The 15,474-nt window shown below is 46.6% G+C and overlaps 1 protein-coding gene across 1 annotated transcript in view; it reads right to left on the reverse strand.

The window, feature by feature from the left end:
- Sbspon (somatomedin B and thrombospondin type 1 domain containing) overlaps positions 1-3,378 on the reverse strand; it is a 28,964-nt gene extending 25,586 nt beyond the window's left edge. The window contains exon 1 of the mRNA XM_032906910.1: positions 3,085-3,378. Within this exon, the coding sequence (XP_032762801.1) occupies positions 3,085-3,298 (214 nt within the window). The 5' untranslated portion in view covers positions 3,299-3,378. The remainder of the gene's footprint in view (positions 1-3,084) is intronic.
- Between the last annotated feature and the right edge of the window lie 12,096 nt (positions 3,379-15,474).

Here is a 15,474-nt window from a genome sequence, read left to right on the forward strand (position 1 = left end):
CAGACGAGTTTCTGAGCTCAGGCCTTCCCTGACCTTAGGCAGATGTACTTAGATAAACACCAATGTGCATACTTTATTGGGTGTCTTTTCTCCCCAGGGTCCGGGACAGATTTTTGCAACAAAGAAAAATAAATTGTGGTGCTGGTGGCCAAACTCAAGACCTTCCCATACTAGGCAAATGACATCTGAGTGTGTGATTTTTAACTAATTTACTCATAATGGTTCATGTAGTCCACGGAGCAGGTAGGCCCGGAACCTGGAGCTGACTGTAGTACTGTGCTAAGTTTCTTAGGCATTATCTTCTGGGGATCGATAGGCAGCCTCCAAGGTGTTCTTCTCATTTCCTTTACACAGGACATTCTCTGAGCCCCAAGAGACCTGCACACACTCTCCAAACCCCTAGGGCCAATGGACGGCAAAGTAAGGTTAAGCCCAGGAGTCTTTGACATCAGGGACTAAACCGTAACATTATGGCTATTTCAGAGAGAAAGGGGATCACAGATAATAAATATTTGGAGGGAAATTCCAGATTAGAGGCATTTTGCCAAAGTGTTGCTCTCAGGGCAGCTTCTAGCTGCAAATTTAGCTGTGGCCATTGGAGGCAGGCCCACAGCAACCCTGACCCACAGTGCTCGCCCAGTGCTGAGGAGGCCCCGCCCTGCCCTTGCCCATTATCCTTTCCTAATGCATAGGCGGGCTCAGTTTCACCAAGTAGCCAGCTTCCAATGGCTGCTCTTTCCTTTGTGTCTTCACGGGAACTTCTGACAGAGCATGTCAGCAAGGGGCCTTATTGCTCTGCTGTTCTCTAGCCCCAGGAAAGTTCACATAGGACTCTTGGAACCACACACTAGCCCTTGTCTCGCTTTAGTTCCTCCGTCTATCACACACAACCTTTCTGGAAGGAGTATGGTTTCTGTGGCTTGCTTGGAAAACCATATGGAGTCCTGTGGAGTTTTTCACGAGATGGTAAGCTTAGAAACAAAGTACAGCCAAGTGTGGTAGTGTACATCTTTAGTCCCCGCACTCTGAAGGCAGAGGTAGGACGATCTCTGTGAGTCTGAGGACAGCCAGAGGTACAGAGAGAGACCCTGTCTCAAAAACTACTGCTACTGCTACTACTACTGCTGCTACTACTACTACTACTTCTTCTAAATTCCTCTCATGGCACCACTCCCCATCCCTCCGGAGAGCCTGAATCTCTCTTTATCTGGTTGTGTCCACTCTATAAGCTGCAGGGCCTGGCAGAAGCATCCTGTCCCCCACAGGCAACTGGACAGGGACGTTAGGAGAATTTCCACAGATCTTCCAAGTATCTCCTTGCAAACTGTCTTTCTCCTGTTTTAGTAAAACTCTCTCCCGACCCTAGTTCTACTGCCTTCAGTTACCTGTAGCCAGCTGTTTGAAAATATTCAATGGAAAATTCCAGAAGTAACTAATAAATGTTCACGCCTGTGCATTTCCAGATAACAGGAGGAAGTCTCGCGCTGCTCTGCTCCTGTGTTTCTTTCCAAGCACTGCTCATCCCTCTGTCCTCACGTGCATGCTATTTCCCGTTAGCCATGCAGGAGCCTTCTCGAATGTTACCACTGTGGTAATATTATGTATGGGGTATTATTTCACTCACACAGAGCCATGGGGTGCAAAAGTAAAAATACAGGAGACGAGCCACAGCATAAAATGTAAGAGGACAGATGAACCCCGGGACTGTAGGAAAGGACACACAGGAACAAATCCAATCCAACCTGCTGTTGGGCATCCCTGGCCATCATGGACAGTGTCCCCTGCAGGAAGAGGGAGCTTTCTGTACTATGTGTGTGCAGTTCCTCCTGTGCTTTTGGTGCAGTGACTTCCTGAGTAGAGACTGCACCTTCAGTGTCGCACGCACGCACACACGCACCATCCGTGTGCTGACCACACACCAGGACTACAGGACTCCATGATTAATACGTAGGCAAACCCCTCAAGAACGAGCGGTTTGGCAAGACCCAGGGAGACGAAGCTGAGACACCCAGTTTAAGGTGCTGTCAGGGGTGGGAGCACATGGCTCAGAATCACTTCATTTTCTGATTAACCGACTTTTCTTTCCAGCTGCCTTTAGTCTCAGGCAAGATGCCCTGGGAAGGGGTGGGGGCAGTTATCAAAGGAACATCCTCGCCACAGGCAAATGATTAGTCCCAGTCGGTAAATCTTCTAGTTTTTCATCTGTGCCCTGCCACGGTGTCAGGCCTGGGTGACTGCCTCTGGTTCCTGAGGTGTGGCACGGCCCTCAGGTCCTCTCCTCTTCACTGCCTAGGACTCGTGTGGGGAACGGTGAGTTCAGGCCCTACCATATGTACGGCTTTGGGGCTGATCTGATTAGCAAGAGGCAGAGCTGCTTCGGTTTCCAGGGCTGACTTCTTGGGCACGGCTTGCTTTTCAGGACTGTGTTTCTTATTTCTTCCTTTACCTTTAAATTCAATTGAACCAGCGTAGACTGAACCTAAAGAACTGTGAGATGCTATGAGAATGTTAAATAAGAAAAGGCCTCACTCTGAAGGAAAGCTGGCCGGGGTAAACACTACAGAGACTCTAGGAAGGAAAGTATCCTAAAGATGGCTCCAGGAGCACAGGAAACCTCACGGGAAGCAGCTGTAGTCAATGTTGGAGCCCACCACAGAACACTTCGGACCTCTGAGAACTTGGAGGCCCCTTGGGCAAGCGTGGTACAAAGTGGGAAAGTCTCACCTTCCTGCCCTTGTCACTTCTCTATTCCCAAACTTTATCTATGAGGTTGACAGAATGAGTGTGGTGAAGGCTGGTCCAGGGACACACCCCTGACAACTGTCAGCGCCATCCTTCCAGGCCCCAGGTGACTCTATGTGGCTGGAGTTCTTGAGTCACAGAATTCAAACTAGAGGTGACCCCACAGACATTGGGGGTGCTTCGGGACGTTAGATGAAGAGGACTGGGAAGCCTGGGATTGAGCGGGGTGGGGGTTGAGGTAGGGGGGTACTGGGAATGGGAAGGCTGATACTGGCCTGGCCTAGAAGCGACCAAATGATTCCTGGCTTCCTAGTGCTCCCCTCCCCGGGCTCAGTCACGCACCTGGGCACGCCCTGTCATAGTCGAAGCAGCAGTCCCCGGTGAGACGGCAGGCTTGATCGCAGAAGCAAGTTCCATAGACTCTGTCCAGTCTCCAGCCACGGGCGAAGCAGGCTGGGTCCCGACCAGGACAGCAGCGGCCGGCCTCTGTGCAGCCAGCCAGGGCCCCGGGCCACAGCCGCGCCAGAGCGCACAGCACCATCCACAGGGTCCTCATGGCCAGAGCTGCGGCCACACCTGCGAGCCAACCCAGTCAGAGCCTCGGGCGAGCGCTCCGCTCCTCCGACAGCCGCAGCCCCCGCCCTCGGCCCTCCGCCCTTCCGCACCGCCCCCTGGCTGCCCTGGCTGCGCGCCCGCCCGGCGGGCTCTGGGCGGGTGGCGCTGGGCGGGTGGCGCTGGGCCGGTGGCACTGGGGCCCAGGTGGGACGCGCCTCTCCTCCCGGCCACCAGTCCGCCCCGGACTGCCCCGGACCGCCGCAAAGCAGGTGCTTGCACAGCCTGACCCCGCGGCTACTTTGCCCCGGCTCCAAACTCTGCCTCCTTAGGTCTGTGGACAGGGTAGCCTGTGCCTGTTTGCACCTGGAAAGTCGTCCGAAAAACGGAGCCCCTGTGCACCTGGGCGACCCCTGGTCGCCCCAGCTCGCTCTAGAAAGCTCTCGGAGGCTTTTTCCAACGACTTCCCCAACTCTCCTAGGCCCTGTTGGGCACAGAGGAGCCAGAAGTAACTTTCCGCAACATTTTATAGTGGCTTTTTCCTCACTCAGAAAAATACTACTTTGCTTCACTTAAGGGACAAAGTAATGAATATGAAGGAACTGATAAAGTGGAAACCGTGCCCTGTTTTTTGTTAAAGCCTGTTTCCCAAAGAGAACCCCACCAATAATGTTGTTTTTTTAAAAACACTCTAAGGTGTTAGCCTAACTTTTGAGGGTTTATTTGCGTGCATGTCTCTTGTTTGTTATTGTGTCCTTGCCACGCTGAGGATGGAAACTAGATCCTGACCAACGCAAGCTCTCCTATGAAGCTACACCCGACCCGCAACTGTTTGTTTGCTTGCTTGTTGAGATGGAGGACTTACTACTTATCTATGGCTGACCCGTAACTCACTACGTAGACCAGGATGGTCTCTAATTCACAGAAAGCCACTTGCATGTGTCTCCCAAGTGCTAGAGTGAAAAGCTACTATGCCCGGCTTCACACCCAACTTTTTATATGTTTTTTTCTCTTCTCTAAATACATTAAGTTTTCTACACGTTATTCACCGAAATTTATTCTGGAAGTTTCACTTTTTCTTTATTATCTTAAATCATTTTAATTAGCATGGCTTATGGAAAGAAACATTTTCTATATCTGAGAACTTAAGAAATCAAATTAAATTCAAGGTCTAGTTTCTTCCTTCTTCATACAAGGTCTTCTCAAAGTGATATTTCTCTCCTTGGAGAGAAAGTAATGTAAGTAGAAATCCTAAACTTTACTACATGTGTGGTAAAGCAACTTAGCAACCAATATAAAAAGTAAGCGTGTTATGCAATGGAAAAACCTACATTGTAAGGGTTGTATCTGATAAGCCCCGGTCTTGGATTGTTTTGACCAATGTAGAATGTAATGTTGTTTGATTGTCCAAAGAAAATATACTCTAAAAAGAAAAAAAAAAAAAAAAAGAGAGAAACTTTTCTTTGTGAGTTTATACAAATAAGTTCTGGGCATTGGAAAACTTTTTTGTTTTCCTTTCTGGCAACTAACTCTTCCTTTTGTAGTTTAAAGAAATAATATGTGCTTCTTTTTGTTTTAGTTTTGATGGTTGAGATTAAATACTCTTGCCAAAAGATTACATACACCCTCAGCTTCCCTCCTGTTAGAAGTTTTATTAGCTGTAGTGTAGCAACACATCCATGCAATTTATCTCCGTGCCTTCTCCAGTCCGTCTCCTCCATGCGATGCCTCTGGGCAGAACTTCTGCAATGCCGTAAGAATCTGGAATCATGCCAGAGAGGTATAAAAGCAAACAATCCACTGACTCGTTCATTTACCAGACCAAAACATGCAATGAAATGGTCGCAGAGAAGAGATGAGCTCTGTCTTAACAGAAGTGGAAGATGGGCTGAGGAGATGGAATGGTTAGAGGAGCTGGCTGTCCTTCCATTGCACCCAAGAGTGATGAATTCCTCCAGTGCCAGAGGATCTGAGCACAGAGGAAACACAGACACAGACACACACACAGACACACACACACACACACACTCGCATGCACACAGAATGTGAGTGCTCACACACATAAAAATAAAACAGAGAAGCACAAAAGCATAATGTCAAATGCTTGCTCAAAAGCCATATCTTCACTTCCCTTTCCTTTATGCACTGACAAAAGCAAAAGTTGACAGGAAAAGGGTTAGAAATGGGCTGGAACTGCAGGGTTACCATACTGGTTTGTCAGGGAGGAGACACTCCAACCCTGCTCCAACCCCACCAGCTTCAAGTTCACAATTCGGGGGGTTGGGCTTTGCATTTAGAAAGAACAAGGACTGCCATCCTTGACAATCACCTCAGCAGCTTCATCCCATTCAGATCTACTCCAATCTCCACAGAAGCCTACAGGAAATCTGGTGACAGGTGTAAACTGAGCACAAATTGTCTGCTAAATATCTTATGGTGGGGCTACTCCCTGCCTTTCTTTAAGCTAATAGCAAGTGAAAGACAAGTACAGCTTTATTGGTGTGCAACACACTGGAAAGCGCAAAGTTTAAGATTTAAAAAAAGAAAGAAGACCTTGAAGAAATGATCATTCCGTTAAAGCAAACAAAGGGGCGCTTGCCTCTGGTAACGCTTGAAGAAGCTCACGGTACCAAATTCAAGCATCAAGAGAACCTTCCCCAGCGAAACACATTGCAAAGCAAGGGGACAGCAACACGTGAAGCAGTCACACTCCCTTACATCCTTGCTAGAGACTGGATGCAGTCAGCTATCACAGGGACTTGCTTTGTTTGCCTTGCTGTGTGGATATTTGAAGGACAGAAATCACCACCGAGACAAACATAGGAAGTAATCAAGGGTTCCTTGAAAGACTTCCTGTCTGTTGTCCTTGGGAGTTATCCACGATCGGGAAAATTACCCGGCTTACCTGGTCCATCAGACTCCAGAACACAGTAACTGAGGGGACTCCACCTGCACGGTCTCGCTTGAGCCTGTGTAACTGTGAAGCAAATCCCTCCCCCGTCTTACAGCTGAGAGACACATTAGTAAGTAATCAGGCCCAGAACCAAAATCACCCTTTCCAACGCACAAAAGTGTCTTCCATAACTTCCAGTTTGGGATGGGGTAGTGAAAAAATATGACCATGGAGAAAAAAGATGGATAACATTAGGAAGTACTGGGCAGAGTACTGTAAGTAAGTCTAAGTATATATATATCAGAATACCAGCAGTTTCTGAAGACGCCGCAGTGCATTTAAAATGTAAGCTGAGGAGATGGGTCAGCAGATAAGGAATACACTCACTATCAACTTCAGACCTGCACGCAAACACGCATACACGGGCACCCATGTACAGATGTGTGTGCCCATGTGCATGTGCATGTGCACACACACACACACACACAAAACATGGAAAAAATAAAAAATAAAAGTTTCACACTTTTACTTATAAAAATTGAATAAAGAGCTTTGTTAAAACCAGCCAGGGTGCTCTGAAAGGCATAAGGAAATCTCTTGAGATAGGTGACAGATAAGACAGTTGACAAGTTGGAAGCCATTTGTCAGAGGCACAACACCAAATGGATTTCTGTAACCTGTTTTCTGAATTCCAGATGTCTTTGACTACATAATCTGTGGGGGTTTGTTTGCTTGATTTGTCCTAAGACAAAATAATGCAGACAGATCATAGGAAGGATTTTAATTTCAGAGATGAGTATACTTCAATGAGGTCTTAATGTCGGCTACGTAGCAAGTGAAGACTCCTGTCCTCCTGCAGGCAGCCACTTGCTAGGTTGCTCCTTTACTCAGAAGAGGTTTTCTGCTCGTTTGCTTGCCTCCTTGATTGCTTGTTTGCTCGTGTTGTGTTCTAAGAGAGTGCTTCACTGCAGCCTGGGCAAGTCTGGAACCTACTACATAGCATAGCCTGGGCTCGAACGCCTGTCAGCTCTCTTGCCTAAGCCTCCCAACTGCAGGGACAATAGACAATAGACGATGAACATAGTTTGGAAACGTTCTAGTTTCATGGAATCTGCACACCCACACCCCTTTTCTGCATCAGTATTTTACCATATAGCTATGGCAAATGTGGACTTCATTATGTAGGTCAGGCCAGCCCCAAACTCAAGTTAGCTCTCAGGCCTTTGCCTCCTTAATGCTGGCTCTACATGCGTGCACCACGATGTCAGACGTAATCCTTGATATTGTTTCCCAAGGCATTGAAATCTTTTCAAGGGCCCTTTGCTGCATCTAGTTCTGGGCATATTCTGTTTTTTCTCTAGCAGTTTACAGGATGCACACTTCACAGAAAGGTCTTTGCTTCATTTTGAATGGAATTATTTGTTTTTTTGTTCAGGTTCAGAGATCTGAATCTGTTTTCATTCTTCTGCTCATAGGTACCAATTTTCTTCAGCATCATGAAAGTACAAACACTTCATGGATTCACATGTCAGCCTTGCGCAGAGCCAAGTCAATCCGCTTCGTTTTGATGTCCGTACTTGTGCTGTTCAACTGGCTGATATTTCTCAGACCCAGGACCTTGCCCTCTACCTCTGAGATACATCCCTGGCCCTTGCTTTCCTTAGATTATATATTTATTTCATGTCTGTGCCCGGTGAGGGGCAGAAGTCTCATGGCACATGCGTGGAGGTAGCAAGACAAGCCTCATGGGGAACTTCTCTGCCTCCACCTCCAGAATCCAGAGGACCGCACTTGGGTTGCCAGGCAACACAAGTTGGTAAGTATCCTTACCCAATGAGTCGACTCCTAACCCTTGCATGTTCTTCTGGGGAGCGGCTTGTTTGCTTGCTTCCTTTGTTTTAATTGAGCACAGTGTGTCACTGTGTAGCTTAGGCTGGCCTGGAACTTGCTATCTCCCTGCCTCTGACTCCTGAGTCAGAATTATAGGCATGTGTTACCATATCAGGTTTGTTTCTCTTTTTCTGTTCTATTGGAGTCTCTGTTGTTTGTCCTATCTGTCCCTGTTTCTTTCCAAAAATCCCAGAGGGCAGTTCCTATAGAAGTGACCATTCACATAACTGAGTTGAAAACAAGTTTCTGAGGACTGTGGGTATCTACAGTGAGTCAGAAGCCTTCCCTGGTAACTGGAGCTGTACTAGGGGAGTCTGATCACTGTTGACTCTCACAGGCTCTGTACCCCAGAATGGCATCACTGAAGCCATAAAGCCCCGGCTTAGTGTTTTCTCTTAACAGCAGTAGCAATACCTTTAGAACATTCTAGGTTTTAGTTTAACAACCACAAATAGATTCATATACCAATGCCCACGCAACTCCAGAAAAACAAGACAAATACACACAAACTGACCATTGTGACCCCAAGGACTTGGCTCAGTCATAAAGTGCTCGCCATGCTGGCCTAAGGACCTGGATTTGGTTCCTAAGCACCCATCAAAAGGCCAAGCATAGTGGCACACATACATAATCCGGGTCCTGGGGATGGAGAGGAGATGGGGCAGATCATCAGAGCTTGCTGGCTGCTCAAGCTCATCTAAGGTAAGCCCCAGATTCAGTGAGAGACCCCATCTTAAAAATAAGGTGGAGATGGGGAGGAAGATGTCTGATGCTAACCCTTTCCTCCACATGCAGGTTCCCACAGAGACCATAGTCCTCCCTCGCCACCCAAATCAGCCCTGAGCCTAACTGAGACTGGTGGGGAATTTTTCTTGGTGAGTATGGCTTGACAAGAAGTAAGGACTGTGCTCCAGTTTTAGCGTTCAGGCCACACAGAGGCTCACACAGTGTTTCCTGAGAACAATAAACAAGAGAGTAGAAATGTTTCCACTTGCAACTGGATAATTTGTTATTCTTGTAGCCTTTTCAGCACACTACGCCATTAACAGTTCGTCCTGATCCACAAATCAAAATGGCTCCAGTGCTAGAGAGCAACAGCGAGTACCGGTCTGGAAAGTGAACCACGTGACCCACGCTCAGCAGACACAGCAGCCAGCTTCCAGTGGGCTCTCTGTCCACAAGATGCTCAGTAAGCATGGCTACATGGTGCTTTCACCGTGGTGGACAGGCTGGGGAGACACCAGAGAGAGCAAATTTGAGAGAGACTGAGTCTGTGCAGAGGGACCTCTGTTATGAGATATTTCTAGCAGCGGCAGGCACCATGACCTGTGTGCAGGTCCGCCACGAGCCCAGAATCCACGATGTTTTATTGAAACACAGTATGCTATCTTTGCTGGCCTTCTGTTACTGGATGTGAAAAACGGACTGGGTGGTTTAATCAGAGCACATGTTTATTTGGCCCACAGGACTGGAAAATCCAAGAGAAAGGCACCGTCTTCTGCTCAGCTGCACTGTAACCTGGAGGACAGCAAGCAAGATAGTTCATCTTATAACAAAGTCATTTTGTGATACACCATCAATTCATTAATTTATGTGGAGTCTTCATAATTGTAGTCCTCCCAAAGGTCAGACTTGCTAACATGATTCACGGAAATTCTTGGGGAACACATACAAGCCATAGGGCGTGCCAGGTTCATCTACCACCCCTCACTGCAGGGGCAGATCGAGTCACTGCAGCAAATGAAAGCTCTGAGACCTGCAACGCTAACTTACACTAACGTCCTTGCCGACTAAGTCTGTTGGCCCCTAGACTATGCATCCAGCTCTACAGCTCCGTGAAGCACTGTGCACGCCACAGTGGGTTCACTCCAGTGCCTTCATCCGCGTGTCAGTGGTTTATTTAAGACAGGATTCTGAAGTTTAAAAAGGTGCAGCCAGAAATCTCACACCAGCAAACATTGTTGGTGACGGTGAAGCTGCACACAGTGCCAAGATTTCTCCCATGCTGCTTGGGAATTCTTTGCAATTATAAGCAAAAGCTGAAAAACGCAAAGGAGAAAAAGCATCTGGTTGACATTAAAGAGATATGTAACTTTGTTCCTTTTACAGTAAAATGCCTCTGATCCACACCAGGAATCTTTATAGCAAATTGTTCTTTCTTCCTACACGCAAACTCTGTGTCAGCAAAGGGCACAAAGGCCTAAGATGGGAGCCGAATTAGCCAGGGAGAAATGTGCCCCTTCGGAGAGTTCCTTCTCCATTTATTCCAAACATGCAACACTCCCTGACCAGGCGGGCAGCTCTGCGTGGGTGTGGAGGCACTCCATAGCTGTGACCTTGAACCTAGACATTTGCTTGAGGGAAAATGTGTTCTTTGCACGCTAAGCCTCCAAAGATTCTCAAATACCAGGAGTAACGGAGCTACTGTTTGTAGAGGTCTATTTGCCCCACAGTTCTTCGTTGGCTCTTAATGTATCATCATAGCTGAAGCTGCTGAAGCTATGTATGAAGAATGCATCTTAGAGATACTCAAATCAGTTCTGTGTCTGCTCACAAAGTTAACTGCATAATTAATGACTTACTATGAATTAAAATTCAAAGGCCAATGGGGCCTGGTGATGCATGCCTTTATTCTCAGCACTGGTGAAGAGAAGCAGGAGGATCTCAGAGTTCCCGGCAGCCTGGTCTACATAGAGAGGCATAGCTAGTTGGATCTGTATAGGGAAACCCTATCTCAATCAATCAGTCAATCAATCACTGGTACTGGAGAAATGGCTCAGAGATTAAGAGCCCTTCCCATCACCTGTGATTCACAACCATCTGTGGCTCAATTCTAGGAGACGACGCCCTCTTCTGACCCCCATAGGCACCAGCCTCCTCATAGTGCACATACATGCACACAGGCAAAACATTCATACTCATAAAATAAATGCGTCTATAAAACACAAAATCTCACAGGTACTGTATGATGAATGAGGAAAGGCCGAGTGGGGGAGCCCTCAATTCTACAGACAGTTTCTTACGTTCTGAAATACTTAATGAGAAAGATTGAGCTGGAGGGTGGAGAGGTGGGTTCTAAAGTCGATTCTGTTATGTCCTCTGGATGTGAGCTGGGGGCATTTAGCAAACTCTGTAAGTCTCAGTTTTCTGCATTATAAAGTAGGGACAACAAAATTATTTCAAAACAAGAACAAAAACTAAAAACAAAAACAGATCTTGTGAGGATCAAGTAAAACCGTATCTATGAGAGTGCTTTATAAGCATTATTGTGTCTTGTCATTGTTAGAGTGTCATTACATGGAAATCTGTTCACATTTGGATGTTTATAACCTACAACAAATAGGAACATACCTCACAGATGGATAGATTGAATGATTGAGGCAGGGTCTTGCTATATAACTCAGACTGGCCTTCAATGCACAAATCTTCCTGTTACAGGTGTGTGTCACCTTACTTAGATAACTTCAAAAAATTTAAAATGTGTATGTGTGTTTGTCATGGTATGGTGTGTGTGTGTGTGTGTGTGTGCGTGTGTGTGTGTGTGCGTGTGTGTGCACGCGTGCTCATGTACAGGTCACAAATGTTACAGTGTGCTTATGAGGGTCAGAGGACAGCCCTCGTTGTCAGAACCCTTGGGCTTCGGTTGTTCTGAACTGAGTCTGAGGCTTACTATCCCTCAAGCCTTGAAATTCTTCTGTCTCCATCCCTCTTCTTGATGTAGGAACACTGGGGCTCTGGCTGTGTGCAGCACTGCCCAGCATTATGTGGATTCTGAGGATTCAAACTCAGTGATCGCGATTGAACTGCAAGTTCTTTAGCTTCAAAGTCATTTCTCCTGCCCTCAGAGATTTAACTTCAAACTTTGTACATACCTTGGCTTATAAGATGTAGTGTGTCTCCTTTTAGTAAGCCTAAAGGAATAAAGGTATCACCCTTTCAAAGAAAGATATGTTTTTACGCAGAGATTTACTAGGTAGCCCAAGCAGGCCTCAGGCATGTCCTCCTTTCCCCTGCCCTTCCAAGTGCTGATATCACAGGCATGTGCCACCGTGCCAAGGCAGAAAGACCATTTCCTGATGTTATCTAAGACGCTACGTAAACAGAACAGCACATCTGGCCACAAACCTTTATTGTTTACATTGTAACTGGACCTGGCAGAGGTTTCAATTCTGTGTTGGCATGCCATTGAACCATGTGGGCCTGCATGGCTTAGAATCACAGGAAACAGTACCTCTGCTTTTCGAGCCATCCAGACTGAATGTACACAGTTACTACATCCTGGCTACTTGGTTCCATCACCTGAGAACAGGTTGGAAAGGGCCATCCAGACATTTTGCCCTTCTTCCACAGAAACCGTTCCAATCAGCAGCCCCACCTGCTGGCTGGTGCCGGGAACTAAATTGGGGCCCTCCCTACTTCTCTAGATTCATCCACACAACTCACGATCTTCATCTCAGGAAGTCCTTATTTCACGTGTGTACAGACCTCTCTTTCTTCCTCTTCTAATTTGCTGGGACCTCTGTGACAAAGCTCCACACACCAGACTACTCAGATGGCATCGTCTCTGGTCCGGAGGCTGCAAGTGATGGGTGGGCTGGATCCTTCCCACAGCTCTCAGGGAAGGGTACGAGCCAGGCCTTCCTCCTGGGTTATAGGTGACCCCTATCATAGTCAAGCGGGGTTGTTTGTTTGTTTGCTTGCTTGCTTGCTTTGTTTTGTTTTCCTTGTTTGTTTGCTTGTTTTCTATATTTATAACTATGTCCACTCATATAGTCCCTATAACTAGGGACTCATCTAGGGTAGGAACACTGAAAAAGAGGCAAGATAGCCATGGGCTTTGAAATTCAGCCACACCTGATTAGAGGTGTGGGCAACCACTAAAATCACTTCGGAGATGGGATTCTATTTTTACATTTTATTGCATTTATTTTATTTATGTAATTATTTCTGGGTGTGCACACATGCACACTCATGTGTAAGGGCAATGGGGCATACCACGTATAGAGGTCGGAGGACAACTTGTGAGAGTCAGTTCTCTCTTTCCATAATGTGAGAGTCTTGAGGATCTAACTCGGGTTTCCAGGGCTACCCACCTCCTCACTCTCTCCTATTTAAACCAGATTTCTCCCTTTTTCTTTTTCAAGTAACAGTAGGATAAAGATTTCCTACACAGCATCTTGCCTTTCCAGTCCCTAGCATTCAGATAGTGATGGGTCCTGATGTATTTGCACTGACAGCATATAGCATTTTTACTGCTATAAAATACACCAGAATAGAAGTCCTTACGAGATGGTTGCTATTGGTCCATCCCTCTGCACGCCACCTTCCCCAACAGCCATCAACGCAATCATTTCTGAGTCCTCAGATGTAGTCAGCATTGAGGTAGATGTCGGAAATAAAGACATAAGAAAGTCATGTCATCTGAAATGGAGACAGACATAACAAATATGATCTGGAAACAGGACAGCGTGAACACATCAGTCAGAAGTCAGTATCCTGCTAATAAAGAGCAGCCTTTGTTAGGGAGGTCCAGCTTCCTAGTGGGTTGAACAAGAAGAGAGAAAGGCTGCCCTGCAGAAGAGAAGGGCTTCCTAGCATGCTTGAAGTGAGCCAGAAGGAAGATGGAACAAACAGCTGTGATATCACATGAAAGAACTTTCGAGCAGTGTCTTAGATAAGGTTTCCATTACTGTGATGAAATTGTATGACAACAATAACAACACAACACCACATTGGAGAGGAAGGGGTTATTTCAACTTACAACTCTCACATCATGATTACCGATGGAAATCAGGACAGAAAGTCAAACAGGGCAGGAACCTGGAAGCAGGAGCTGAGGGCACGGAAGGGTGCAGCTTACTGGCTTGTTCCTCTTGGTTTGCTCAGCCTACTTTCCCATAATCCGCAGGAACACCAGCTGAGGGATGCTACCACACACAATGGGCTAGGCCATCCCACATCAATCACCAACTGAGAAAATGCCTTGCCTACCACTGGATCTTATGGGGGGCATTTTCCCAATCAAGGCTCCCCTCTCAGAAGACTGGAGAGATGGCTCAGTGGTTAAGAGCACCCGACTACTCTTCCAGAGGTCCTGAGTTCAATTCCCAGCAACCACATGGTGGCTCACAACCATCTGTAAAAAGAGATCCCATGCCCTCTTCTGGTGTATCTGAAGACAGCTATAGTGTACTTATATATCATAAATGAATAAATCTTTAAAAAAAAAAAAGAAGAAGACTCTTGGCTTTTGTCATATGAACAGAAAAACTAGCGAGCACAGACAGTCCTCCACCTAGCCACACGTTTCAGTCTGCTTCTGTGGATGAATTTGAGTTTGTTAATGTGAGTCTGGTATGTTAATGTGATCGATGCTACGTTTGGCCTCAGGGACAGACACATTGTTCGGGGCAGAGGAACAAAATCCACCTAAACCTGCAATTTGAGCCTCTTTATCTAGTTACAGGATCCATTGTAATCACCGAGACAGTGAATTGTTGACACACTGTTGCGTCTACCCTCCCAAAGACTGTTGTGAACTGCGAGTTAACCAGCCAGCCACAGAAGTGTTTAATCTCTTCTTGGAGGTCAACCTCATGTCATTTCTACTTGCACCAGCTCCTGAAGTTTGTTTGGGGCTGAATTATTTTGGCACTTGACATTCACTCCTAAAGCTAAAAAGTAGAATAGATTCAAAAGGATGCTTTGAAATTGTTCTTTTGAAAAAAAGGGGCAGGAAGTGTCTCAGAATCCCAAGTCCTGCTTACACCATTCGATGATTATGAGAAGCTGGAAGGGGTGTCACGTGGTGGTGTTTGTTTGTTACAGGGTCAGGATTTGGTCATGACCTCGTACACAGAGACCTCCAGAGCTGTTATTTCTCAGTTTTATTTCCTAACAGTTACTAGCAGGTAAGTTCATTTACTCTAGCTCCTGGGGGAGAGTGCCTGTGTATGTATAGTAGACCCTTTTATGTGAACATGGGTGTCAAATCTTGGAGCTATGGTTACAGACAGTTGGGAGCCACTGTGTAAACACTAGGAATGAAACAGGTTCTCTGCTAGAGTGGTAAGTGCTCTGAAGAGCTGAGCCTTCTCTCCAGCCCCTATTTCTTACACTTCTGAATGTCTCCTAAAGGCATGTAAGCCCAGGGCGCCACTACAGGGTGGAGGCTAGATCTATCAGTGGGGCCTTATGTGCCTTGTGTGCAGTCCTCGGGCATTGAGGGCATGCATTGAAGGAGATGGTCGCTTCCTCATCTGTTTTCTCCATCGCACGCTCACAGCCAGTGCCACATAGCATCCCCATCGACAAGGGTCTAAAAGCCAGGGGCCTTCTCCATCATAGCCTGGAATCAGGAGGCACAGAAACCTTCTCTGTTTGTGACTTAATTATTA

The sequence above is a fragment of the Rattus rattus genome, chromosome 1 (assembly GCF_011064425.1).
Source record: "Rattus rattus isolate New Zealand chromosome 1, Rrattus_CSIRO_v1, whole genome shotgun sequence".
In the NCBI taxonomy this organism is placed as follows: Eukaryota; Metazoa; Chordata; class Mammalia; order Rodentia; family Muridae; genus Rattus; species Rattus rattus.